This window comes from Pelodiscus sinensis, chromosome 8 (genome assembly GCF_052426305.1).
Source record: "Pelodiscus sinensis isolate ZL-2025 chromosome 8, ASM5242630v1, whole genome shotgun sequence".
NCBI lineage: Eukaryota > Metazoa > Chordata > Testudines > Trionychidae > Pelodiscus > Pelodiscus sinensis.
Genome location: NC_143059.1, coordinates 3,938,389 through 3,964,082, shown reverse-complemented (window position 1 = coordinate 3,964,082; position 25,694 = coordinate 3,938,389). Strand labels below are relative to the sequence as shown.

The window sequence follows — 25,694 nt, the reverse complement described above, 5'->3', positions numbered from 1 at the left end:
AAATGTTGGCTTCTTGCCACTAAAGAGTTGAAGTGGGATTATTACCCTGCCCCTTAGCCCTGCTTTTCACACTTTCTATAGTGCCCCCTCTTTTTTACCCATCAGCTACCGAACGATGACTGGTTTCACTGGCGGTCTGTGCTGGTCTTATGAATGGATACTTCCATACAGAAGTGTAGTTTGACTTAAGCTGATATCTCTTATTTCTGGGTGCCACTGACTTTGATCCTCATTAGTAAAATCCTGCCCGGGGAGGTGGGAGTGTTGGTTTTGTGCTGTGCCTGTACTGGGGTGGGGGGCTCAGGCCATAGTGCAAGTGAGGGGAGAGTAGATTTGACAGGGGAAGGGGGAGTGCCCATCTCTACTCATTTTCTTTGTAACTACTTTTTGGGAGCTTTGTGTAAGCTCCAGGCTGGGGGGGGTGAGCTTGAATTAGACTAGAACCCCCCCCCATGGTCACTAGTGCACGGCTGTGCGGGCATGGAGCTGCTCCGAGGAGCCCTGAACCCATGTGGCTCCTGTCCTGCTCTTGCTGTGGGCGGGGGCGGGTCCCTGCTGCCCCATGGGTCAGGGCCTGGCAGCTGGCCAGGAGCTGGGCCTGGCCCTGCAGAAGTGGCTGCAGTGGGGGGGAAGGGGTGAGGCTGCTTGTCACCATCATTCAACCAGCCTGGCCCCAATGAAACTACATTTCCCATCAGCCCTGGGACTGCCAGGCTCGAAGGGCGTCACGTGACGGCTGCGAGCGGAGAAGAGGCTGCATCCGGGTCCTCCCTCCCCCCCGCCCCCTAACGACCACAACAAGCTGCAGCGAGGAAGCGCTAAGGCCTGGCGGACACCCGCCCCTGCTGGTTAGAGAAGCGCCGCCCCCCGCGGCGAGCCCATTGGGCAGCGCGGGCCCGGCCGGCCGCCTGATTGGCCGGCGGCGCGTGCGGAGGGCGGGGATGTCACAAAGGCTAGGTAGGCGCGGGGCGGCTGAGGGGCGCAGGCGGAGGGGGCGGCTCCCCCTCCCGGTCGGTCCCCTTCTCCCGGCGGCTCCTCCCCCATGCGGCGCCCGGCCCGGCGGGATCCCGTGAGGCGCGGTGGGCGGGGCCCGGCGGCAGGTGAGACCCGCCCCCCCCCGCGCGGGAGGGGCGGGGCCGGGCCGGGGGCGCCCGCAGCCTCCTTTGTTCGCGGCCCGCGCGCGGGGCCCCGCCCCCCGGCCCCGGGCCACGGGGATGGGCGCGTCCTCCCGGCGCCCCGTGCGCGCCCGTTCGTGTAGGGGGGGCAGCCTGTGGCACCGCCTCGCGCGTGGGGTGTGTGGTGGGGTGTGGCCCGCCGCCTTGTGTGTTGGGTTGTGTTGTGTTGTGTGTACGGCCTGTGGCACGCTGCCCTTGTGCGTTGTGTTATGTGTACGGCCTGTGGCACGCTGCCCTTGTGCGTTGGGTTGTGTTGTGTTGTGTGTACGGCCTGTGGCACGCTGCCCTTGTGCGTTGGGTTGTGTTGTGTTGTGTGTACGGCCTGTGGCACGCTGCCCTTGTGCGTTGTGTTATGTGTACGGCCTGTGGCACGCTGCCCTTGTGCGTTGGGTTGTGTTGTGTTGTGTGTACGGCCTGTGGCCCGCCGCCTTGTGCGTTGGGTTGTGTTGTGTTGTGTGTACGGCCTGTGGCACGCTGCCCTTGTGCGTTGGGTTGTGTTGTGTTGTGTGTGCGGCCTGTGGCACGCTGCCCTTGTGCGTTGTGTTATGTGTACGGCCTGTGGCACGCTGCCCTTGTGCGTTGGGTTGTGTTGTGTTGTGTTGTGTGTACGGCCTGTGGCCCGCCGCCTTGTGCGTTGTGTTGTGTTGTGTTGTGTGTACGGCCTGTGGCCCGCCGCCTTGTGTGGTGTTGTGTTGTGTTGTGTGTGCGGCCTGTGGCACGCTGCCCTTGTGCGTTGTGTTATGTGTACGGCCTGTGGCACGCTGCCCTTGTGCGTTGTGTTATGTGTACGGCCTGTGGCACGCTGCCCTTGTGCGTTGTGTTGTGTTGTGTGTACGGCCTGTGGCACGCTGCCCTTGTGCGTTGGGTTGTGTTGTGTGTGCGGCCTGTGGCCCGCTGCCCTTGTGCGTTGGGTTGTGTTGTGTTGTGTGTGCGGCCTGTGGCACGCTGCCCTTGTGCGTTGGGTTGTGTTGTGTTGTGTGTGCGGCCTGTGGCACGCTGCCCTTGTGCGTTGTGTTGTGGGTGTAGCCTGTGACACGCTGCCCTTGTGTGTTGCATTGCAGTGAGTGCGGCCTGTGACACGCTGCCCTTGTGCGTTGTGTTGTGGGTGCAGCCTGTGACACGCTGCCCTTGTGTGTTGCATTGCATTGAGTGCGGCCTGTGACATGCTGCCCTTGTATGTTGCATTGTGTTGTGAGTGCAGCTTGTGACACCTTACCCTTGTATGTTGCATTGTGTTTTAGGTGCAGCCTGTGAAACATGAACAGCCCGATGCGCTACCAGCTGGCAAAGCGGACTCGGCTACAGCTGGGACCTGGGAGCCTACGACGTTTCCCAAAGACCCTTTCCGCCAGCAATTGGTAAATCCCTGGGGATGGCCAACAAGAAGGAACCTCCTTTCTTCAACGATGACAACGTGGGGCAGCTTCACTACAAACTCCCTTTCTATGAAACGATGGAGCTCTTCATCGAAACGCTGACGGGAACCTGCTTCGAGCTGCGAGTGTCTCCCTTTGAAACTGTGATTTCGGTGAAAGCGAAAATTCAAAGATTGGAAGGTACCGGTCTCTTATACAATCAGCACAGTGTCAAGCACTGTAAAGCAAAAGTCAGTTTGCAGACGATGCTTGCGCAGAATTGTGCTGAAGATCAAGCTAGACGATTAATTTAATGGCGGATGCTGTCCATAACTTAGTTTGTAGCTAATGATTTAGTAACAGTTGGCTTATTTTGCTTCTCTTTGTACATCCTGACGAGGTGGTATAAGGACACAGTTTATCAGAAAACAACATTTAACAGTCTCCTTTTTTGGAAATAGTGTTGGAGAGCTAGTTCAGAGGATTTTCTTAGATACAACCTTTTGGCTCACAGAGTTTTAAATCATTGGAGTTTTAATGTGAAGTTTGAATCTGCTGATTTGTCTTCTCTGTAGTTGGCTGGGTGTTTATAGTGTGTTTCTTAAAGACCTTGTATGCTCGTCTTAGTCTCCAGTATGTCAAAGCTTTATTCAGTGGATGGGGACCTGTTGATAACTGATACAGGTGGGGAGTAGGGATGTTAAATATCTGTTGATTGAATAGTCAAGAAACCTTATGAATTATCAGTTACTTGGCTATTCTCTAATCCCCGGGGGTGGGGCCGGCAGCCAGTGCGTGCTAGCCCCACTCCCAAGGAGCCCCCCTGCACTGCTGTTGCCTCTGTATCAGAGGCAGCCACACAAGGTGCTAGGCGGGAGAAGGTCCGTGAGGGGAGCCAGTTTAAAACCAGCTCCACTCGTGGACTGGCTGCCCTGTCGCCCTGTGCTGCTGCCTCTGATATAGGCAGCAAGCAGTCCCTGTCCAGGGACCGGGGGGAGAGGGTCTGAGCTCCTGGGTCCGGCGTGAGCTGGAACTGAGCCAGGCTGCCTGCTTGCCCAGCTCCTAATATGCTTTCAATGCAGAGCTGCAGTGGGGTAGGTTCCAGACCCAGTGCAAGCCAGGACTGAGCTGGACTTCTGGCCAACCTGCTAAAAAAAATGTCTGGCAAGGGTGTAGGGAGGGAAATGTGTGGAGACTGTAGCATTAACCAATAAGCTTTTGCTTATCAGTTGATTGACTGCACTATTACATCCCGAGGGGGGAGCCTTTATTTTACCACTGACCCACAGAAAAAACAGTTGGGGGGGTCATATCCAAGCAAAGCAAAACAAAAAAATACCCTCACTCAACTCACCTGTAATCAGGGCTAGAATCACTCTCCTAGGGCCCCAGAACTGTTAGATTTTGTGGGACCCCTTAAGCTCTTGGGTGGGGCCAAAAATGAGAGGTTCAGAGGGTAGGAGGGAGCTGGGAGGTTGTGGCTGGGAGGGGGTGAGGAGGGTGCAAACTCTGAGGTAGGGTTGGTAAAGAGGCTTTTGGGGTGGAGGAGGGAGCTCCAGGGTGGAGCCAGTGGCTTTGGAGTACAGGAGGGGTCTACGCACAGGAGGTTGGGGAGAGGGAGCAGGGTGTGGGAGGGGCCTTAGGGCTGGGGTAGGGTATTGTGGTGCAAGACACTTTCCTGGGCCAGCTCTCATTTGGTATGTGTCTGGGGGAAGCAGATGACTCAGCATGGGTTGCATTCTCCTCTGCTCGTGTTCCAGCCCTGCATAGGCGGGTAGCACAAAGGCTCGGGGCTCCTGACCCATGCCACAGACTTGCCATGGGTTGGATCAAATTAAGCAGGTGGCCAAGATCTCACCTAGCTGGAGGTTCCCCAGCCCTGCTCTAAAGCATCATGTAAAGTAGGCTTAGCTCTAAGGCTTAACTCTACTGCCATGAAAACTTGCACTGGTGTGACTAGATCAGTGGGTTTGCAACAGCGTAACTCAATGGTGGACAACCTGTGGGTTGCACGTGGCAGTCTGCCAGACAGGATGTTTATCTTGTGTCCACAGGTACAGCTGCCCGCCACTCCCACTGGCCACAGTTCACTGTTCCTGGCCAATGGGAGCGGCGAGAAAAAGCATTTGGCGAGTTGTGGCAGCCTGAAGATCCCTGTGGCCAGCGTTGCTTCCGGTAGCCCCGTTGGCTGGGAACAGTTAACCACGGTCAATGGGAGCTAAAGGCAGCTTATCGGATGCCCTGTCAGCAGTTTATCTTGACGAACTACGTGAGATCGGTGGCTGCAGAAAACGATTTTCTGCACCCATTTCAAAGACAGTTGTTCTTCTATAAATCCCTTTTTTTCACCAGTTTAGCATGCCTGCATTAAGAGTTTTTGCAACTACACTGCTGTAGCCATACAGATATGAATTTCCTTCATGTAGATAAGGCCTTAATTAGCTTCACAAGATATTCACTTATGGAGAAGTGGTGTTATGGGTTGAATGATGGGGGAGGAGGTTTTGTTCCCCCCTCCCCTCATGGCCAAGTAAATAAGTGTTTGGCAGAATATAGCCAAATTAAGTGAGTTAAAGGAGTAAAACAGGGTCTGTGCACAGGCCCCTCGACCTTTGGCTCCTTTTGTGCTCACAAATCCGCTGGAGAGCCTTCTTTTGATGCAGTCACCTGTGCCCTTTATTGTCCATGTCAATTCACTTCCCATCACTATGTACAGAGCTTCAGGGACTGCTAGCTTCTCCAGCTAGCTGGAGAGCACAGCTTTCCACTCCCTGGCTCCTCCTTTTTCCCCATTCCTTCCTTCCTGCTAGCCTTATATAGCCCTGTCACTAGTGAGGCCAGCAGCTTTTCCCCATTTACCCCTCAGGTGTGGGCTTCCTCAGTCAGCCCCAATACTCTATCTTGCTTGCATCAGGTTGCTTAATGTACAGGAGCAGGAGAGCTGCTGTTAAGAGGAGGAAAGGGGGAGATAAAAAGAAGGAAATAGCATATTAAGGTAAGCAGAGCAGGTGGTGCTCAGGGAGGAAGAAGGGGAAGGAGAATAGAAATCTGTAGAAGTCCTTGAAGGTGATGAGGAAGAAGAACTTGAATTTCTTGCAGGGAAAAAAAAGTGGAGGCCAGTGAATACGCATATATTGCACTAGGCATGTGTAACGTGTGAGAAGATATCACATGAGAATTTGATTATCATTAAAGTTTCCACTTCAGCTAGGGATGTTAACCCTTATTGGGTTGGTGCTTACCGGTAACCCATTAATTGGTGGTCCGGCCAACTGGAGCAGTTATTTTTTAACCAGCTATTTTTAACTAGTTATTTTTCACCATGATTTTACATCTGTAGTTATAGCTACAAATAATACCACTTACTAGAACTTGATGATTTATGTATTGCACTTCTCAGAGCAGGAAAGTGGTAAACTGCTTGGCATTCCTGAATAATGGACCTGATTGTATAGGCTTTAAAATGACTGATAAATACACCGCACAAAAATGTGTAAGACACAGGAGTCCACCAGCGCTCGTTTCTGAAAATCGTGTGTATGACTTAGGATGGGGCTAAAAGATCCCAACATGTTGTGTAGCAGGCAGGGAGGGAGGCAATTCTTTCCTGACTTGTTGTAGCTTGTACATATAACTAGAATGCTGTGATGAAATAGCCCATTTACCATTGCGGTGGAACATCCCATTGTGAATGCTATTGCTTTTGCAATTAAATTACAGGCAAGTTATTACTCCCTATAATTGTATATGATCTCTGGGGGGAAATACAGAATCGTGTTAACAATTCCCTTGCAAGGTCCTCACTCAAGGGTCAACTATAACAAATGCCGTTAGCAGAACTAAAATCTATCAAAGAAAACTGATCTTTTGTCTGTTGTATTATCAAGAGAGACCGGTGCATGTAACGAGGCCTGAAATCAGACAGACGGGGACTAAGTAAATATGACTAGGGCTCGACAAATAATGCAATCTACTCACCCGTGGCGAGATTACAACCCGGAAGAGTCGGGTTCGGGCGATCTGTGCATGCGCTGATTGCCGGACAGCCCGGCTGGCGAGCAGGGCTCGCCGCGGTTCGGCGAGCCCTGAATATGACTTTCAGATACTGCCATCACCATTTTCCTACTCCCTGTTTCATAATCTGACCTTCTTGGGCAGGTTTAGGGACATGGAAATAGTTGATGTCTGCTTTAAGAAAGCGGGATATTGCACCAAGAATAGCCCCAACACCAGTCTGCTGACTTTACCAGGCATGAAGAGCACAGGTAAACCTTGATAACAGGTAAACGCCCACAGCTTCTCTAGCCCATCTAAATCCTTAGTGAAACTGCTTGAAGCTCAAACAGGGTTGATGTGGTGGCCATGCTTTTCAGCCACACATCTGTTCCGACACAAGCTTTCTGTCCCATGTTGCAGATCACATGCAAAGATTCAAACTTGTCCCAGCAAAACATACTTGATTAACTTCAAGGCAGTAGCAGCCTCAATTCTTCCTTCACCCAGGATCGTTCCATTGAATGTGTCTTTGGAGATGTGTTTGATAGCAATGGCATAAAAATGTAAATGTTGTCAGTCAGTCTTCCTCAAAATAGGACTACCATCAGCAGTAGCCTGCACTGCGTCAGTTTCACGTCCTTCAGGAATCCTGTCTTAAGGTAGCATGGTATGGTGTCTAAGAAACAGTATATTGATTGATCCTAGACTGGACAATATAACATTTTGTAGCTGTAGATCAAAACTAACACGAGCAGTGGATTTAGACTGCAATACAATGAAATTATAAATATGAATTCCTGTACTAAAAACGCACACTCTGGAATGACTGTTATCTCTTCTGTTGCTGTTGGACTGAAAGTGATCCCTATCCAAGTTTCTCTAGTTCACCTTTTACACTTGTGAAGTCACCTCTCATCTCATAGTCATCTTTCCTTAAAGCAAAATACAGAATAATTCTTTTTCTGCCTCGGTTTGATTCTCTTTTTTGATTCTACCTTTTTATAAATGTTGGTTTAGAAAATCATGTTTCCTCGCGTTCTCTTCATATTCTGTATCACAAGTGCATTGCATGTAAATTGCATCAGTCTTGTTCCTTACTACTTGGAGTCATAATCAACTGGTAGTTACTTTTACAGCAACCTATTGTGGTTAGGGATTTGAAGGTTTAACTGGTAAGCCTTGCCCTTTCATGGGTAGTAAGGCTTGCTGGTTAAGGTTATCCAGTAAGGGCTGGAGCAGCTTCTTGCCTGCTGCAAGCAGTGTGCAGTTCCAGCCCTGCGGGGGTGCTTGTCACGAACAGGAGCTGCTCCGGCAGGGCTGAAGCAGCTCCTGCTTGTGCGGCGCCCTGGTCCATCACAGGCAGGGACTGCTGCAGCATCTAGTCCAGGGCTATTCTGGCCAGGATGGATCCCCTACCTGCTGGAGCAACCCCCCTCCTCCCCACACACACACTTACCCCTCATTTAATTGGTTAACCAGTTAAACAACATGTTTAACTGGTTAGCCAATTAACCGGGATTTTACATCTCTAATTGTGATGTCACCAAATTGAGTTGAAAAGCAAGCACTGGGAGTGGACTGAACTTTGCAGCTTACTCTGGCTTCTTTGCAGAGGCAAGTTCTGCCACTACAAATAATGTCACTGTCCACACTGGGGTGTATATTAGCTGTAGAAAGTAGTTCTGACCTTGTCTGAGTTCTTGCTCTAAGATGCTTTAAACTAGTTTGCATTTTTTGGAAACCTTCCCCAGTGTAGACAGGGTCTCCTAGACCAAGCAAAGATTGCTTTGCCAGCTCAACATCTGTAGCCAGGGACAGTAAATGTGAAAAAATCAGTGTACCCTTCTTCCAGCATGTAGTCACACCTGGAAGGTGGTTTGAAAAGACAGATTTGAAAGATTGCATAGATTTTGACCTGTAGAGGAATATTTAGGATGATAAAATGCAAGGTGAAATAATAAATGGGAGCAGGCTGTTCAGCTTCAGCACCACATATTGTGGGGTAAAAGATGTTTCTGGTATGTTAAAGCAGGTACCCCAAGGAAGCCAGGAAGATGTAGCAAGATGGAATGGGATTGACCTTCAAGGCCTGTGCCTGACAGGCTGGCACCAAAATGGCACCTGGTTTTGAGGGCAGAGAGGCAGGGAGAGGACATGGGTTGGCTCATGCAAAGCAGGTTGTCACTTAAGAGTGGCAGTAGGTGTACGGAGAACGGCAAGACCCGAATTAGCTATCATCCCCTCCCTTGAGCTCCATCTGGCCAGCTGACCTGATGGAGCGTTTAGTAACATGGCTGAACTATTATTTGCTCATACGGATTAGAATTGCCCAGTGGCAGGACTACGTGCTTCATCGGAAGAAGCAGTTCTGAGTAAACCTCGTGATCATTGCCAGTTTTGTTCTGAATCTGTATGCAGATTTGCCTACACGTAGAATATAAACCACAATCCTGCAAAAGGCACCGAATGCAGCTTTCCTTGCATATGAACCTGCAGGAACGGATAGTACTTTATTTGCATTTTAAATGTAGGATTATGGGAAACCACATAAAAATGAGTGTGCCTATGCTTCCCTTATTGCAGACAGTAAAATATTTTTACTCCACATCCTCCACCGAAAGGGTTTTGTTACCTTTAGAAGAATGAAAATCATGTTTGCCTCTATAGGATTAAAGTTGAATCATTTGTTGCAAAAGAACATTTTGTAACAAATGCTCTATCAGTTTATGAAAGTAATTAGAAATCACCCCTTGAAGGCAAATGAAACCATGACAAATTCACACAATAAAGACTGTAACCAGGCCGTTAAGTTAAAAATCATTTTATTGTAGCACGCTGCCTTTTGCCAACTTCTTTTTGTGTTTGCTTTTGCTCATGTTGCAGTCTTGAAATATCACCACTTATTAAATAGCCAGCTGAAGAAAAGACATTTGCTTCTCTAGCATGTCACCATGTCTCTCTCATGTGACTTTGACAGATTACATACAGGCATTGCTGCATTGCACTAATGTCATTTCATGCCTTTTCTTTTGGCTGAAGTAAAAATATGTTGGAACCTTCTAATGTTGATAAAAGCGGCCTCTCCCATAACCTGGTGGGGACAGTTCCTGTAATTCACAATTTATTTTAAAAAACATTGATGTTGGCTGCAAAATGTGAGCTCTGCTTCAGAACTGTGCAAATAGACCCTGTAGCAGCAAACAAACCAACTGGCTCTTTTCTCCCTTCTCATGTGCTGTTGTCTTCTCAACTCTAGTTTTATGGGAGTTGACTGCAGTGCTATTATTGAGAGCTCAAATGTATTCTCATATGTGCATCAAACACAATTGTTTAACTTCTAATTGAAGGCCAAAGTCTTTCTTCCAATACACCTGTGCAGCCTCAGTGTGCAAGAGTGTAAATCTGTGATCCAAATTCTGCCATCACAGTCAGTCAGCTTGATTTTCAGGTTGCAGGATGAGTTTACAGGGATGGCAGCTAGAAAAAAAAAATCTTGTTAATATCCAGAGTCATTGAGAAGAATGTAGAACCCTTACTTTCATTTTGTCACTTTTTTAGTGCTCATGAAAGTGATGTCTGCATCACCCTATTTTACTAATTATTTGAGTCTTACTGAACGGAGTATTCTTGATCTGTCATAACTGTTCCAAATGGCTCTGCTGTATCATATTTTAGAACTTATATTTTTCAAAATCCTAGGCATATTTTAAAGGCATTTGATAAAGTCGATAAACATTTTCCCTGCTCTAAAACAATATGTAATAAAATAGCGTGCATACACACAGGCAAGACCCCTTTAAAAACAAAGTTCTGAAAGTTGTATCTTGCTGCAGTTGACCATAAACATTCCCCAGTGTCCCATAAAAGAAGCTCTGTGGAGGTGGTGAGTTTGGGGTCCTACAGAAACAGAGTTGAAGTGTAGAGTTTGGGAAGCCCTAGAATATTTGATCAGCTTAAGCTATTCTAGCATGGGTGTGCCTACCTGGGTTGCAATATAGCTCAGCTTGCGGCGCAGACAAAACCTGACTGAGTGGTTGCCCTTTAGTCTACATTATAGCATTTGCAGTGTGTTTAAATGCACACCTACTGTCTAGCAAGTGGTGTGGCTAGAAAACAACCATTTTTAGTCTCTCTGACGAAGAATCTACAATGACGTTCTACCAATTGACTGATTTTAATGTTGTCTTTTCAAAGGTATTCCTGTCTCTCAGCAGCACTTAATTTGGAATAATGTAGAGCTGGAAGATGACTATTGCTTGAATGATTACAAGTGAGTATAAGACAAAACTAAAACAAACACTTTCAAACATAGCTTTTACTATTAGAAACTGAGAGGACAGTAAAACTTCATCTATTTTGTTGACTATTTGCAGCATTTCGGAAGGTTGCACTTTGAAGCTGGTACTGGCTATGCGAGGTGGGCCTATTAACACTAGAAGAGGTAGGTACAAGTTTAAGTCTGTGTCGGTTTTGTGTGAAGAATCAAGACAATCTAATAATGACTTTTACTCCAATGCTCCTAACTGTAGACCATTTTATTTTAGCTAAGCTTTTCGGCTAAATGGACTAATTGTAAAGGAATTGGAAGATTTTTGAGGTGCATGTAAGGGTCTGTTTACCCATCTCTTTGATTTGTCGTATTTTGTGGTTTTAAACGTCATTAGCCTAAAGGAAACTCTTGATGTGAAGTTGGGCTAGAAGTTGAAAAGTGATTACTGCAATAAAATATTGACTGGCTCCCTTACATAACTTACTTGAACTGCATTTCTCTACAGTATAGACTTAATGCGAAAATAAGGTATTAATAAGGTATTAATTAATTTAACTAGGAATATTGGAAAAGATAATAAGTACACATGATAGTGAGATTTCCAAAGGAGACTTACGGAGTTGGATGCCAATTGAAATTCCTAACTAACTTAGAAAAAAAACTCAGCTAGCGTGATTAAGTTACTATCCTGTTGGACTATCCAGTTTAGCGCATCCTAATTGTGTAATGTGAAAATGTCATTTATTGGTAAAAGGACACCTCTTAAAAATCAAGCGTACCTAAAAATGTATCTTCTGGTGTTGTTTGTAACACTAAGATTATTACAGGTTGACCCTCTCTGGTCTGGCAACATCTATGGCCCGGCAAGATTTTAGTTAGTTGGATGTCCATTTATGGGTGTAACCAAGTTTCCCATAGTCCCATAAAGTTTGTTTACAGATCCCAGTCTTGGTTCTCAGTGTATTGTGCTGTTGTGTAGCTTTAATTTACCCCTGTCTTCTCAGAGCCCAGTAAGCAGTGTAAGTGTTGTCAATGCTGCTAGACAATATTGACCTCTGGTGGTCTGGCAAATTCTCTGGATCAGCACCAGTCAGGTCCCGAGCGTGCTACACTAGAGAGATTCAACCTGTATTAGCAAAGTGATTTAACTTTTCTTTCATTTAACACACTTGTGCATAGTCGTTCGAATGGGTGCTACGTGTTAAAATACAGTGTGTCATGAAACAGACTATATTTTAAGTCTGTATCCCTTTTAAAAAATAGTTAAAAGAGAAAGAAGAGTAGTATTAGGAATCCAGAGCTATTCGGTATATCGAGTTTATGGGAGTCTTTGCTTCAATATATGTCAGTCTGCTTTGACACCACATTAGCGTCCCTGTGAAGAGGTTTGTTTTTTCTTTCCTTACAAATTAGTCAGAGCTTTGAGGTTTGATTGTTTCTATTCTCTTTATTGCTTACTGTCAGTGGCAGTTCTTCTTCAGCTTGAGATAAGTTAGCCCTTTGTTTTATCATCTACTTTTTCAGGCTGAGTACCTGAAAGCAGAATTCTAGAGGAGTTACCCTAATCAGATCCACCCTTGGCTAACAAACTGAAGTTCTGTAGTGCCACCTTAGCAGGAAAGGAAAGGGTAGGGCAGTAATTTAGGCAACATGTGGCCTTGCCATCTTATACGTTTCGCTCAACCGAACACGTTATCAGTTTGCACATAAATTGTTCTTAATTTTTAATAGACTCGTGGAAAGGGAAGTAAAAAGGAGGATAGAAAGGTTAATTGTTGGAAAAAAAAGAATGGGTTTTGAGGAAGGCAGCGAAATGGAGCTATCCTCTTCAAATAATATGAATGAACTGCGCTTTGAATGCTGGCAGAAATACACATGCAGGACGGCACTGATTCTCAGCTAGAAATAGGATAGATTAATTGATTTCTGCTGTCTAATTTTCAAATGGACAATGCAATTTTTAGGCGACTTTCACTCAAAGTGTTGACTGTTGGGATCCTGGTTGGGAGAACAGTTCATACTTGCAAAGCATATATACAAGGATATCCAGATCTTTATGCATAGGCCCCCTTCAGCAATACTCTGAAATAACTTTGAGGCCGAAGAGCAATATAGGTTGAGCATGAGAAATAGTGCACCAAACAGCCTCTTTTGACTTCAGAATCTCCGTGCCCTTGAACAACAGCTGGGGCGTTGGTTACCCAAGCATGTCAGTCTGGCACGTGTTTTGTTGACTACTACAGATGGGGCAGCAGCCTACCCTAGGATAGGTAAAGCATTGTTATGTGATAAAACCCACAAAGGCATGAATGATGAAAGTGAGGAAATCCCTTTGCTATTTTCACTTGTAAAGCACTCTGTAGAAGAGACCTCTACACATCCTTTGGGGATTCACATCTAATCAAGCTTAAACGAGTTCAACTTTCAAAGGCAATTAAAAATAATCTGCCTGACACTTAGCTTTCATATAATGAAACCTCCATTGTAATGTCACTAAGTGCAATCTGCTATATAGAACATAAAATGCCTTGTTTTACAAAACTCTGCTCTTATCTTCTCTCTGGGTACATCTAAACTACATCCCTTTTTTGATAAAAGGATGTAAATTAGACGTATCGAAATGAAGTGCAGGAAATTCAAATCCTGGCTTCATTTACAATTTCGATACATCTAATTTACATCCTTTTATCGAAAAAGGGCTGTAGTTTACATGCACTCCATGTGTTGTAGGTTATTTTCATAGGAGAATTACATTAGTCGTTGTTTCTAAAGGACCTACTTGCTCTCTCTAATCATACTCTGGCGAAACTTAAAGTAGAATGGTTCCAGCCTTTCTAAATAAACTTTGTTGTAAACTTCAGTCTCTTAACATGATTCTAGGATTCCCCCAAAACTAATCTTTTGCCAGAAAAAAAAAAACTGAGCTCAGAGTAATTAAAACATAGTGAGTGCTGTTGAGATTATTTTCTCTAATTCAAAGTAAAGAGTAATCAAATTTAACCTCAATCTTTCTTTTTTTAGACTGGAAAAAATTAACCAGGTTTAAAACGTCAAGATGGGTCTGATTTCATTTGTCTCTGGATTTCCTCTGCTCACTGTAACTTGAGTTTTAAATATTTTAGGGGGGAGCTTACAGTCTTTATCAGTCTCTTTAAGTAGTGGTGATATATTTGACTTATAAATCTAGTGAATAGAATTTTCCATCCTTAACCAACTAACTTTGTTTCTCCTCTGTCTTTCTATCCCCTCCTTGGACATCTGAAGGCCCCTCCCTGTTTGGTATGCCTTTGCCTTTTGTGTCCCGCTCTCCATCCCTTATGCATGTGCTGCAGAGCTGTAGGAAGAGGTGTGCTTTCAGTAGTAAGCCACCAGTATGCATGGGACTTCTTCCGTTGTTGCAGGTGGCGAGGGAGAGGCAGGTCTAATGCCAGATCTTCAGTAGCTAAGCAGGATCCTATGGTCTGCTCATTTATCTCATTCCATCCTTTCTCATATGGAGTTCTGCTCAGAGCTAGCGAGGTGGGGGTGTGCTTCAGTGAAAGGAGAAGGCTAGTAAGGGAAGTGGAGGAGAGCCCGACAGATGAATAGGGGATAACAAATGCCTAAATTTTTAGACTGTGCTTTGTACCCTTCCAATCAACTGTTTCTGGCAGCTAAGCTTTAAAAATAACCCTACCTCTGCACTGTCCCAAACACAGGCAATGATGTGGTTAAAGCATTCATGCCCTAACTTCCTTAATAGCTGTAAGCAGGTGGACTTTCTGTGAGTAGGTTTCCTTTGACGAGTAGTGAGCGACACAGTGAGTCGCTGCATGGAAGCTGTGGATTTTGATGGCTCTGACAGGATGAATGGAGGTGCTTGTGAAGTGGGATGATAAAACCCTGGCTCGATATGATAGCTAGAGGCTGACAGCTGGCCCCATTCAGACTTGTCAACACAGGGTGGTTCCATTGGCTCCTCTGGGCTGACTGCCAGCAGTCACTGAAGTGCCCCAGACTAGAGGGTGGGGTTTTAAACATAGCAGGGAGAGGTGGGGGAACTTGAGCCAGACACACTAGAGTGCTTCAGACTCTTGAAACACCCACCTAAATGACATGGAACCACAGGGAATTCAAACCACATCTAAGCAGGTGTTTGAGTCGCTGGCTGAAAAAGCTCATTCTAGGCTGACACGAAGTTGGGCAGGTTATTGTTTTCTTCCTGAAGACTGTTCCATCAGAGACATTTTCAGACCATCGCTGTAGATTTTTTTTTTTTAAATGCAGTATACGGGTTGAGGTCTTCTACCTCAGCCTCTTTGGAGGGATCAGAGCTGAAATAGACTGTTTTTCATTCTGTTTTCTCCTTATAGTTCCTGTGGAAGACCCTATTAGGGAAATGGCTGAATACATGGATCCCAGTCGAGATGAGGTCTGGGAGAAGGGGCCTTCCAACAAACAAGTTACCTTCTTGGTGTACCGGGAAGGAGATCAGTTGAATTTCTTCCGTGTGGTAGACAGGGGGGATGGCACTTTAACACCATTATCTGAATCTTTAAGGTAAAAAGTGTGGGGTTTGATTTCCACGTCTGGCTGCAGGGGTTGGGGAAGCGTTACAACTTTTCAGCTGTTATTCCTTAACTGGCGTCCAGAGAATATTTAGACTGTCTCCCGCAGTACTGTCACTGATCAGATTTGCAGATGACACAAAACCGTCTGGGATGGGGGCATTGCAAACACTTTGGAGGGTAGGCCTGTTCTGGTAGTCGGTGCGTAAACAAGGTTGAAGTCAGTCTGTTCTCAGCACTGTGACTGGCACTGTTTACATCAACGAGGAATCCTGTGGCACCTTAGAGTCTAACAGATTTATTTGGGCATAAGCTTTTGTGGCTAAAAACCTCTTCGTCAGATGCATGCACGAAGAAGCATATGAGGAAGTGGTTTTTGTCTACAAAAGCTTATGCCCAAATCTGTCAGTCTCTAAGGTGCCACAGTGCTTTTAGTTGTTTTTGCAGGTGATGACTAATAAGCTTATTCATTGGCTCTACTCTCCAGGATTCTCCAGTCTAGTTAAAGAGCTGCTCAGTATTGACTAATGATTACACTGTGTGGGGGTGTTTTCATTACTGTAGTTCCACTCTGTCGGCTGAAGGACTGAGCAGAGTGGTGGCTTTGGTGGATGGAGCAGCTGGCATCCGTAACTTGTCCGTAAATATATACTCCTGGGGGAATTCCGTACCACTGCACAATGCAGTTTTGCAGAAATTCATTCCTCCCCTACCTCCAAATGGGCTGCAGAGGTGCTGGCCGCTCAGACCCCTCATCATTTTTGTTGCCCTTTTCTGAACTTTTTCCGGTGCCAAGATATCTGTTTGAGACGAGGAGACCACATCTGCACGCAGTATTCAAGATGTGGGTGTACCATGGATTTATTAGATTATAAATGTCCAGATTAGATTAGTATTGTGTTGACAAATACAATTGGAAGAACTTTTCAGAATTTTTAATGTTTTGGCACCGAATGCACCCAGGAGAAAAATATAAAGCATAGGAACTTAGCAAAATGTAGTGCTGAATTTGTGCTTTCCCAAACTACTGAGTGCTGTAGAGAAAGAGAGAATAAAAATATATATTAACTGGAGGAAATGGGGAGAGAGTCAAGTTTTGTATATATTTTCTAGTATCTGCCAGGGGTTCTAATTCTTGTTCTTAAAAATTAGTGATCTGAATTTCCCTGCCTGTTAAGACTGGTATTCTAACATATGATTGAAATATGACTGTATTGGAGTTTAGCCAGCTTCTTTATTTCCAGGGAAATACATTATGCTGACTGGGTGTTTTTCTAGGATCTCCTGTAAAGACTCTTAGTCAAATTAGTGTATCAAAATTAGGGACATAAATAACGAGTAAAACCAGTAAATGGTGTGCTCTCAATTGCACAAAGTAAAATGGGGTAGAGAGAGGGAGAAGAGAACTCTCAATTCTTTTGTTATAGTTACTGTTGGTGTCGCTTTTAACAGTAGTAGGTGAAAACCAGGCAAACGGAATTGACTTGTTTATTATTTGCAAGGTTGTGAGTCTGGATGGGTTCTTTAATGTAGAACGAATAAAGGTATGAAGTGTTTGTTGCTTTTCTTTATGCACAGTTGTTCAATGAGGAAATACATGACTCTTACTCACATTCTAATTTAGGATTTGCCATCCTATTCATCCAAGAACTGTCCTTGATCTTTGCCTAGAGAGTCAGCACAAACACTGTTTCTTCATTTAAGTGGAGTAGACTGCCTTTGAAAACCAGGGAAGATGCCAACTTTAATTTGTGGCCATATGATTGGGACATATCTGGCGCTCACAAATTTAAGATTTGGCATCCTTTGTAGTAATTACACCTTTCTGACCTGTGATGACTTTCTCTTGGAATTTAGTTCTTTCCACATCTCTCTTGAAGAGAAAATACTTCTGTTAGACGTGATACGACGTGTGAATCAAACTCAATACGCTTCTTAATGTTTCCATGGTTGCACAGTTAAATGTTGGGGGTGTATTAATAGAATGCTTGCTAAAGGAAAAAAATCAGGGATAAGATTTAAAACATATTGAGGTCCATTTTCTACTTTCACTCTGTGTACTTTAGCAGATGGCGTGGTGTGATGTTATTGCCAGCGATCCATTCCAGTGTGTTTTGTCTGGTTAGATCTAGTGTTCTTGGAGGAGAGTTTCCTTTTTCCAAATGAGATTCCTTAAACTGAGTCTTCTTTTTATTTTAAAAAGCAGAAATAGAATGTCATATACACATGGATAACCCCTCCATTTCTTTTTTTCTTTAAAAACAAAAAAACACACACCATCCACCACCACACCTTTGGGATGTATCGAAATTAGGACTTCCTTTCTGTGACAGTGTCTGAGTAATGGGAAAACTGATCAGCTTGTTGTATGAGTCAGGTTTCCTGCTGGCATATCCAAAGCTGATGACACTAATGGACTGAATGCTGACTTTTGGGGGAAAATATACAGTGGGTGCAAAACTACATAAAGTACAATTTCCAGGTACCTTGGCTGTATTCTGATCTCCTCATTACCAGTTCATGGTGTGAACATCCCATTAAAGAATTCTTGTTTTCTCCAAAGAGAACTGCTTTTTGAAATATCCTTTCGTACAGTTCCTATAATGCTTGGTAACAGATGGACTATTGGCTTTGCCTTTCTAGTTGTGTGGGTGTACTCTGCATTGATAAGTTATGGATAAGTCCCTTGATTGTAGAATGTGAAAACACTAAAACTTTGATTTTTTTTTTTCTCATTTCAGTGGTGGCTCAGTTTATAATTTGTATGCAGACGACGAGGAAGAAACAGAGGCATCTCCTTCCGGCCAACAGATTATTGAGAATTCAATTACTATGAACAAAATGAAGCTGCTTAAGGCAAAGATGGAAAACATGAATCTAAGTAAAAAGGTGAGGCTGTGGTCTCAATAACCCCAAGATAAAATGATGCGTCTTCCCAGTGCAAGTCTTTTTAGAGAGCCGACTGGTATTCATTTTGTTAAGTGGAGGGTTGATGTGCCAGTGGTCTTCAATAAATAATAGTTTAATTGGATGCCCTGCTTCAACAGTCAAAGAATTCAGTGTGTATCAAGGATATTTTCACCTTTTGATGCTTCACTTAATAATAATAAAGTCTTGTTAATAACACAGTAATAATAATCTCGTTAATACTTACAGTAATGCTATGGTGTCTATAAGTACAGTCAAGAAGCAGGTGGTGTCAGTAGCAGGACATGAGACGCATAAGGAGGGTGAGGTAATATCTGTTGGTGCATTGGACAAACCTTTTGAGCAACACAGAATGTGTAGCTTGAAAATTTGTCCCTTCCACAAACAGACATTGATCCAATGAAAGATATTATCTTCCTCTTTTCTTAATCAGCAAGATAATTAGCTACTGAAAAGTATTGATGCCTTAATTAGAGTATGAACAAGAGAGTGAGGCTCTAGGCTGAGTTCCATTTTTACCTTTCAAGCAGAAATAAGGTAAGTCGCTTTAGTTTCTGTGCCTCAGTCCCTTGTCTGTAAATTGTGGACAATAGTACTTCCTTTATCTTCTGTGCGGGGACAGTCTCTTGCACAATGGGGCCCAATCTCAGTTGGGCTCTCTGGATGCTATTGTAACACTAGTAATAATAATAATAATAATGTCTTTTTTTCCTTTGAAATAGCCTAAGAAGACTGTCAAGGTGAAACCTCGTCCACCAATGGTTCCTCGACCGTCTAGCGGTTCGACAGCAGCTGCTCGTCACCGTTTTTTAAGAGTACTCCCCCACATTGGACAGTCCTGCCTACCTCCTCCTGGGAATTCATATCCCTCGGAGTCTTCCCAGAATGCACTTTCAGCTTTGGCTACTTTGGCCACTGCTGGTAGAACAATGCCATCCATTCCTAGTGACTTTCTTAAGGAAGATGACAACTGGGAGAGCACCTCCCGGTCGCAGTCAGTTAATAGCATTCGACTACCGCCTAAAATATCTCGCGTCGAACTCGACAATACAAAACTACCTGCAAACAGCTTCCTTCCCCCTGTCCCGTCGCTGCCTATGAATTCTGAAAAAGCTTTAGAAAATGTGACATCCACAAATGAGGAAGAACCTATCTTGTATCCACTTCTACCAAATGTAGAACTGTGTGCAACAGAAGAAAAGCTTCTACCTGAAACAGATGCTTTTGCTTTATTAGCGGAAGCAAATGCTGCTGAGCAGTACAGCGAACTGTATGGAATAGGGAAGGTAAACCCAGAGCTTGGACTGTCTGATGGGGATGAGGAGTCTAAAGCTGTAGAGCAGCATAGCAAGCCCATTACAAAAATCCTGAGCGCGGCAACAGTGGAGGCTGGGTATCTCAACACTCGTGAACTAAGTCCTCAGAAGAACACATTCTTGTCACCTCTTCGGTATTCAGCCCAAATGGCACATCACAGTTCTCTGAAACCGCAGCCGCAACCCAAATGCTTTGAGGTTGGTAACTTGAGGCCTGCTGCCTCCCCAAATCTGCTCCGATCTTTGGAGGTCCACAATACGGCCGACTCCTCTTTCCCAAGGACTACCAGATTTCGTGGTGTGAAGGTAGACTCGCCTGGCAAAAGACCCGATATCATTTCTAAAATGGAGGCTCGGGACATCACAGAGGTGGCAAACAAGGCATCCAAAGAACCTGTGGGTTCTGTAAATAACTTAGAATTTTTAGCTTCGCTGGCCCGAAGCGCGAGCAGGGAAAGTTTACAGAATTCCTGCGGGACGGGCAGGTTTCGGACTTCTGGTATTGCACTACCTACAAACCTCCAGCGTTTTCAGGAAGAAAGCTTTAAGAAAGCCTCTCCCCCCGATGATGCTGCTGAATATTTCCTGGTAAGTACCAGTATTTCCTGCCCAATTGGGGTTTTCCTATATTCTCTAGTGAAGACTGCCCCATAATGCCTCTTCAAGCTGGGGGACTATACATCTCATCCGATACCATCAGAACTTCAGAACAGACAGTGTTCTAGATTTCTTTGGCATCTTGCTTGCATGTTTCACTAGTGGGTTTCTAGAGGCAATCTCCCTACAGATTTACAGTGATGTTAGAGTACTTTTCGTTCGGAGTGTAAACTCCTTTGCCACTTGTAACTCTCCTGGCTAAACACTGTATGTGTAGAAATGTCGTTTGGCTCTTTCTGCTATTCATTAATGGTGAGCCATTTTAAAGGTTGACCTGTAACTCACATTAGCCACAGAAGTTTTTAATGTGCTCCACTACATTTCTTAAATCAGTCCTTTTAAACAAGGTTTAACTTTGGACTTTATAGTCAAAATACTTCTCATAGCTCTCTTCATATCTATATTGACTGATACAACATGAGCTTCAGACAAGCCGCTGTGAAATTGCTTAATCTTGTATTTGTTGTCAGTCATCAGTAATTCCACTTAAAATATTTTTATTTTTAGCCTGCCCATGGGCTTGGAATGAATGGAAATGTTGCAGCTACAGGGAAAAGAATAGGTAAGTAGTATGAGTTTTTGTTAGAGCTGAAATTGACTCTTTAAATCTTTTATCAAACACTCACAGAGCAAGAATTAGACCTTTGGAGGGCATAAAGCTTTGAACTGCTTTCTCTGCACTAGATTTGTATAAAATGGTGTATTAAACCTGAATGTTTTGAGTTGTGCTCTCATACGCGGATCTTATTCTAGCTTTGGGTAGAATTTGGGTCCCAGAGAATATCCTGGCTCTGTCACTGCCCTGGTGGATGACTGTGAGCAAGCCACGTCCTGCTTGGTGCTTCAGTTTCCCCCTCTGTAAATGGGGGTGATGGTACTGCCCTTCTTTGTAAAGAAATTTTCATCAGTGTATTATAAGTGTTTGGAGGTGGCAGTGGAGTTGTGTTTTCAGCTGCATTATTTTTACTGTTCACTCAGCATTCAAGAATGTTCTGCAGTAGCGATGGGCAACCTAGGCTAGTGAGTTGGGCCTCCTTCATCTCCGTGGGCTGCAAGATTGTCGTAACCTGGGTGGCCTCCCGGGAGAGGGTAGTTTTGCTAATTGTGCTGGCAAAGCTAGAACTTGCAGGGGGTGCAATTGAATTGGATGCAGAGGGAACGCCTGGCTCTCATGGTCAATGTTATGTGTGATCAGCGTGCACCTCTAAGCAACAGCCAGCACACGCTCGCTGTCACTTGCCATACACCCCTGGTCTGTGTCACAAAGTCTGTCTGTCTCATGCTATTTCTCTCTAGTCCCAGCTCCACCCCTTCTGCACAAGGTCCTGCCCCTTCCTGGGGCAGGGAGGGACTGAAGCCAGCCCATGACTGTGTACCATAATTCATGAAATCGCCCCTGCTGCCAGAATTATTGCCCACCTCTGGTGTACTGTCCTTTATGGGCATGTACAGATGTAGGCATTGTGGTATATAGTGTTGTGATTTGCAAGTGTCTTCTTATTTGGATATTCAATAGCATTACGTATTGTTTAAGAGGAGTATATACCTCTGGAGAAGTTCCTATGACTAATCTTCTTCTTTTTGCGTATTAGTGTATCTTGATAATGTGAATGTTAAACGGTCACTGGTGTGTGGTTAAAAATTCAGTTCTTTGTAATAGCTGTTTCTCTGAACGGTTTGCTTAGTTCCATAGTTAGAGAATAAGAACGCTGCACCTGGCCTACTTCTGTGTGTGTCAGCTCTGCAGCCTGAAACAAGTCTAGCTATTCCTTAGGGAGAGATGGGAGGATACTACTAGCTACTGTTGCTTTAAACAGTGATTGCTCCAACACGTGGCCTGAGAAGACCTCACCAGATCTTTTGTATCTGTGAAGCTTTTTCCTTGTGCGTCTCAGGGAGCGTGTTTCGGGATAAAGCCTTTGCGATGAATACCTGTCTGTCAGTCCTGGAGATGGGCAGTATTTAATTCCTTATTCTTAGTGTGTTCATTCTGTCTTCCAACTAGCTTGAATGGCTATTTTTGTGTGCGTTTGGCTCAGTAAACTCAAGGGGTTTTAAAAACTCTTCCACCTTTCTCACTAGCCGGTATCTGGGAAGGCGCCTACAGGTTTCAGGCCTTTCAGAGCTTTCTGGTGCAGCAGTAGGCAGTTAGTGCTGTAGAATATCTCTAGAGTTCCTAACTTTCAGAGCCCACAGGCAATCCCTAAACTTAGGGCTTGTCAACCCTCAGCACACAGTCCCTCAGGATAATCTGCTGGTGGGCTGCGGGGCATTTTGTTTACATCGACTGTCTGCAGGCAGCCCCCCCTCCTGTGGGCCGGGAGCAATGAACCACAGCCATTGGAAGCTGTGACGGTCAATATAAGCAAAATGTCTTGCCCCCACCAGCTGGTAACCCTGGTAGGCCACTTGCCGGAGAGTGCCACCCCCTGCCCTGGACTTACACACAGGTCCAAAGAACTCGCTCACAGTAGCAGTGTCTCTTCTTTGTTTGAGAAATCCACTGAGCATGATTGCCCCCTTCCTCTTGCTTCACGCCCTTCACAGCTGTGGTTTACTCTTTTCCTCTCCCTAGCACGAGTTTGGAAAAAGTGTGAGGAATCAACTAGAAGATCTTGTTCCTCAAAGGGGAATAATATGACTTTCACAGTTAAAACTGCTCATGACCTATGGGCAGAGCAGTGGACACTCTCCTCCTTCCACTGTCGGTGGCACGGTTAGTTAATCCAAAGCTGCATTAATGTCCAGTTGTCTCCTTTGCATCTTTCTCCAGGCCAAAGGGTGTTTGTGTTACGGTATTCACAATAGGGCTGTAAGCGACTAGTTGATTGTCCGATATGCAGAAGCTTATCAGATAGTCAACTAATGATGCGGCTAGTCACTTCCCCACTTCCTACCTCTGGGCAGCAAGGGGTGGGGGGAGGAGAGAGCAAGAGCAGGTGCTGGAGGGAGCTGGATTAAAAGCCAGTTCCCTCCAGCACTGTCTCCGCAGGGGGCTGGGTAGGTAGAGGCACAGCGGGAAGTGGCGCAAGCGGGGCCTGAAGCGGTTTCTGCTTGTTCTGCAGTCCTGCTTTTGAAATGTACAAGAGCCCCACTAAGGCTCTTGTACATTTCAAAGGTTGAGGCACGACAGGAAGCGGGGCCAGCAGGAGTCCCCCTCTGGCCCCGCGCTCCTTGTGGGCCTTCCACTTTTGAACTGCAGCAGGAGCCTGGCAGAGCTCTTGCTACAATTCAAAGGCAGAGGCGCATTTATAGAATAATCGAATAGTCGATGGAAATCCCATCGACTATTCAGTTAGTAACTAATCTAAATTCAACATCACTAATTCAGCAGAGTCAAGGAAGCTATTGCTTACCTAGTCGACTCCAAAAACTGAGTTTGGGGTGAGTAATTTTGTGGGACTTTGTGCTATTTTCTTCCCTTCTCCCCTGTGATTGTGTAAAGCTGATAAGAATAAGTGGACTATCAAAGTTTCTCCTCCGTCTGGATTTAACATGCTTGCAGTGTCAAAGCTGGCTTGTACTTTCCTAGGCCCCACTCTTGGTGCTGTTATCTGTGCTTGGCAGAGCCTTACAGATAAAAAGAATTATTGTATTTAGTGGTGGGGAGTACGTGTGGGTCATTTAACTTTGTGAGCACACTAGCTGACTCTGTTACTCTTGGAACATCTGTCATAAGAGCAGGATGTGCTGTACTGTAACCTCCAGGTATTACTGGTTGCCAAGTAGCTTGACTTCTGGTATGTTTGTCATTTTAACTTTGCAAACAATCTTGTTTGCAAATTGCAGGGGTGTATTTAATAGGCTCTTACACAGTATTCTCCATCTGCTTTGAAGCATTTTGAGTGCATCAAAGTGGCAGCATTTGAATAATCAGATAAAATACAATTGAATGTGCTTGGAAGACCAGATGTAAGCAGTCTTATCAAAGACTGACAGGGTCGAATTTATTACCAGGCGCTTATTTTGGGCGCATTTGTGGCAAGCCAGGAAGAATCAACTAACACCATTGTCTTATAGAGCTATGCCAGTTTACACCAGCAGAGGGTCTAGCCTGGTGCACATTACACCAGTGGTTTTCAGCCTGTCATCCATGGATCTTTGGAAAGTGTCTGATTTCCACAGGGGTCCCTCTGTAGGGGTCTGCAGATGAAAAAAGGTTGAAAACTACTGTTATGACAACCAACAGCGTGTCTTGCAAACCGTTCCAGACGTCTGAGAAGAGGAGAGGCTGATGTTGCACTGTACAGAGCCTGATGAGGTTTCTTCTGAAACCAGTGTGGTGTACTGCAGACTTCTCTGTGCAGTGGCTGATGTTGCAGGAAATTTGTCAGCCAGGTTAATCGCGCTGGAAAGAGCAAGCCAGTAGTGAAAACACCGGTTCTCAAACTGCACTCTGCAAATCACTGGTGGTCCGTGGAGGACAGGCTAGTCACATGGTGTTGGCTTCTCTCATTTCCAGCTGTTGTACCACATTAAAGACGACTAATAATGAGCTAACCCTTCGCTAGTCTGTCGTACCCTTGTAAGCAGTTGTCATAAGAGCATCAGGGATATTACGTGATCATTTGTCCATGAGGCAGTCTCTTTTTTTTTTGAGGAGTTATTTTGGGGGAGTTCTCTGGTCTGTGGAATACAGGAGGTCAGACTACATGATCCCAGTGGCTCCTTCTGGCTTTGGGATCTGTGAATCAGTATGGTCCATGGTAGGAACCATTTTAAAATCCATCTGTGGTATAAACCCTTAGTAGTATATACTGCTCCCAATACCATTTCCAAACTGGGCTAACCGAAATCCCCTGGTAAGTGTGTGAGGACAGAACCTGCTCCCCAAAATGGAGTCCAGTCAAGTACGCGCAGTTTTAGAGACTGGAACGGATCGTGCAGACTAGTTAGATCTAGACAGTCCTCTGTATCAGCAGCCATAGCTTCAATGGGGCAATCCCAGCCCTTGCGCAAGCAGGCACAGCTACCGCTCGGTGGCCCAGTGCACTGAAAGCTACAGTCAGCTAGCGTAGGGCTGAATTTGGTCCCGTCCGTTACACCTCAAAAAGACTGGCTATTGGAAACTGAGATGTGCTGTATGTGAAGTACTTGTGTGCTAGTGGCTCACTGCGCTGTGGGGATGGGTGCAGGAACAATACCTTTATAATCCTCTGTGATATTAGTATTTTCCTCTCCTGATTACTAACCATCACTTGCCACATAGCATAATACAACAGGACTGACTGAAGGGTTGCTCTGGTGATGGGGAAAATGAGGGCATGTCTTCACTACCCGCTGGATCAACAGGCAGTGACTGATCCATCGAAGGTCAATTTATTGATGGTATAGACCCAATAAATGCCTAGTATAGACACAATAAATCAAGCACTCTCCCATGGACTTTGGTACTCCACCAAAACAAGAAGAGTAGGTGGAGTCACCGGGAGAGCATCAGTTGTCGACTG

The 25,694-nt window shown here is 45.2% G+C and overlaps 1 protein-coding gene and 1 long non-coding RNA gene across 5 annotated transcripts in view; one reads left to right on the top strand and one right to left on the bottom strand.

Annotated features, from left to right (window-relative positions):
- The first annotated feature begins 820 nt into the window (after positions 1–820).
- ZFAND4 (zinc finger AN1-type containing 4) overlaps positions 821–25,694 on the top strand; it is a 29,574-nt gene continuing 4,700 nt past the window's right edge. For 2 of the 4 annotated variants that reach the window (XM_075935708.2, XM_075935704.2), the window contains exons 1-8: positions 964–1,100; positions 2,417–2,731; positions 10,721–10,796; positions 10,900–10,967; positions 15,149–15,335; positions 18,085–18,232; positions 18,994–20,175; positions 20,752–20,806. In XM_075935708.2, coding sequence (XP_075791823.1) covers positions 2,548–2,731; positions 10,721–10,796; positions 10,900–10,967; positions 15,149–15,335; positions 18,085–18,232; positions 18,994–20,175; positions 20,752–20,806 — 1,900 coding nt within the window. In that variant the 5' untranslated portion in view covers positions 964–1,100; positions 2,417–2,547. The other 2 variants (XM_075935707.2, XM_075935705.2) reach the window with 2 other exon arrangements.
- Positions 9,332–25,694, bottom strand: part of LOC142830475 (uncharacterized) — a 33,440-nt gene continuing 17,077 nt past the window's right edge. The window contains exon 3 of the long non-coding RNA XR_012905752.2: positions 9,332–10,003. This is a non-coding gene — a long non-coding RNA (uncharacterized LOC142830475). The remainder of the gene's footprint in view (positions 10,004–25,694) is intronic.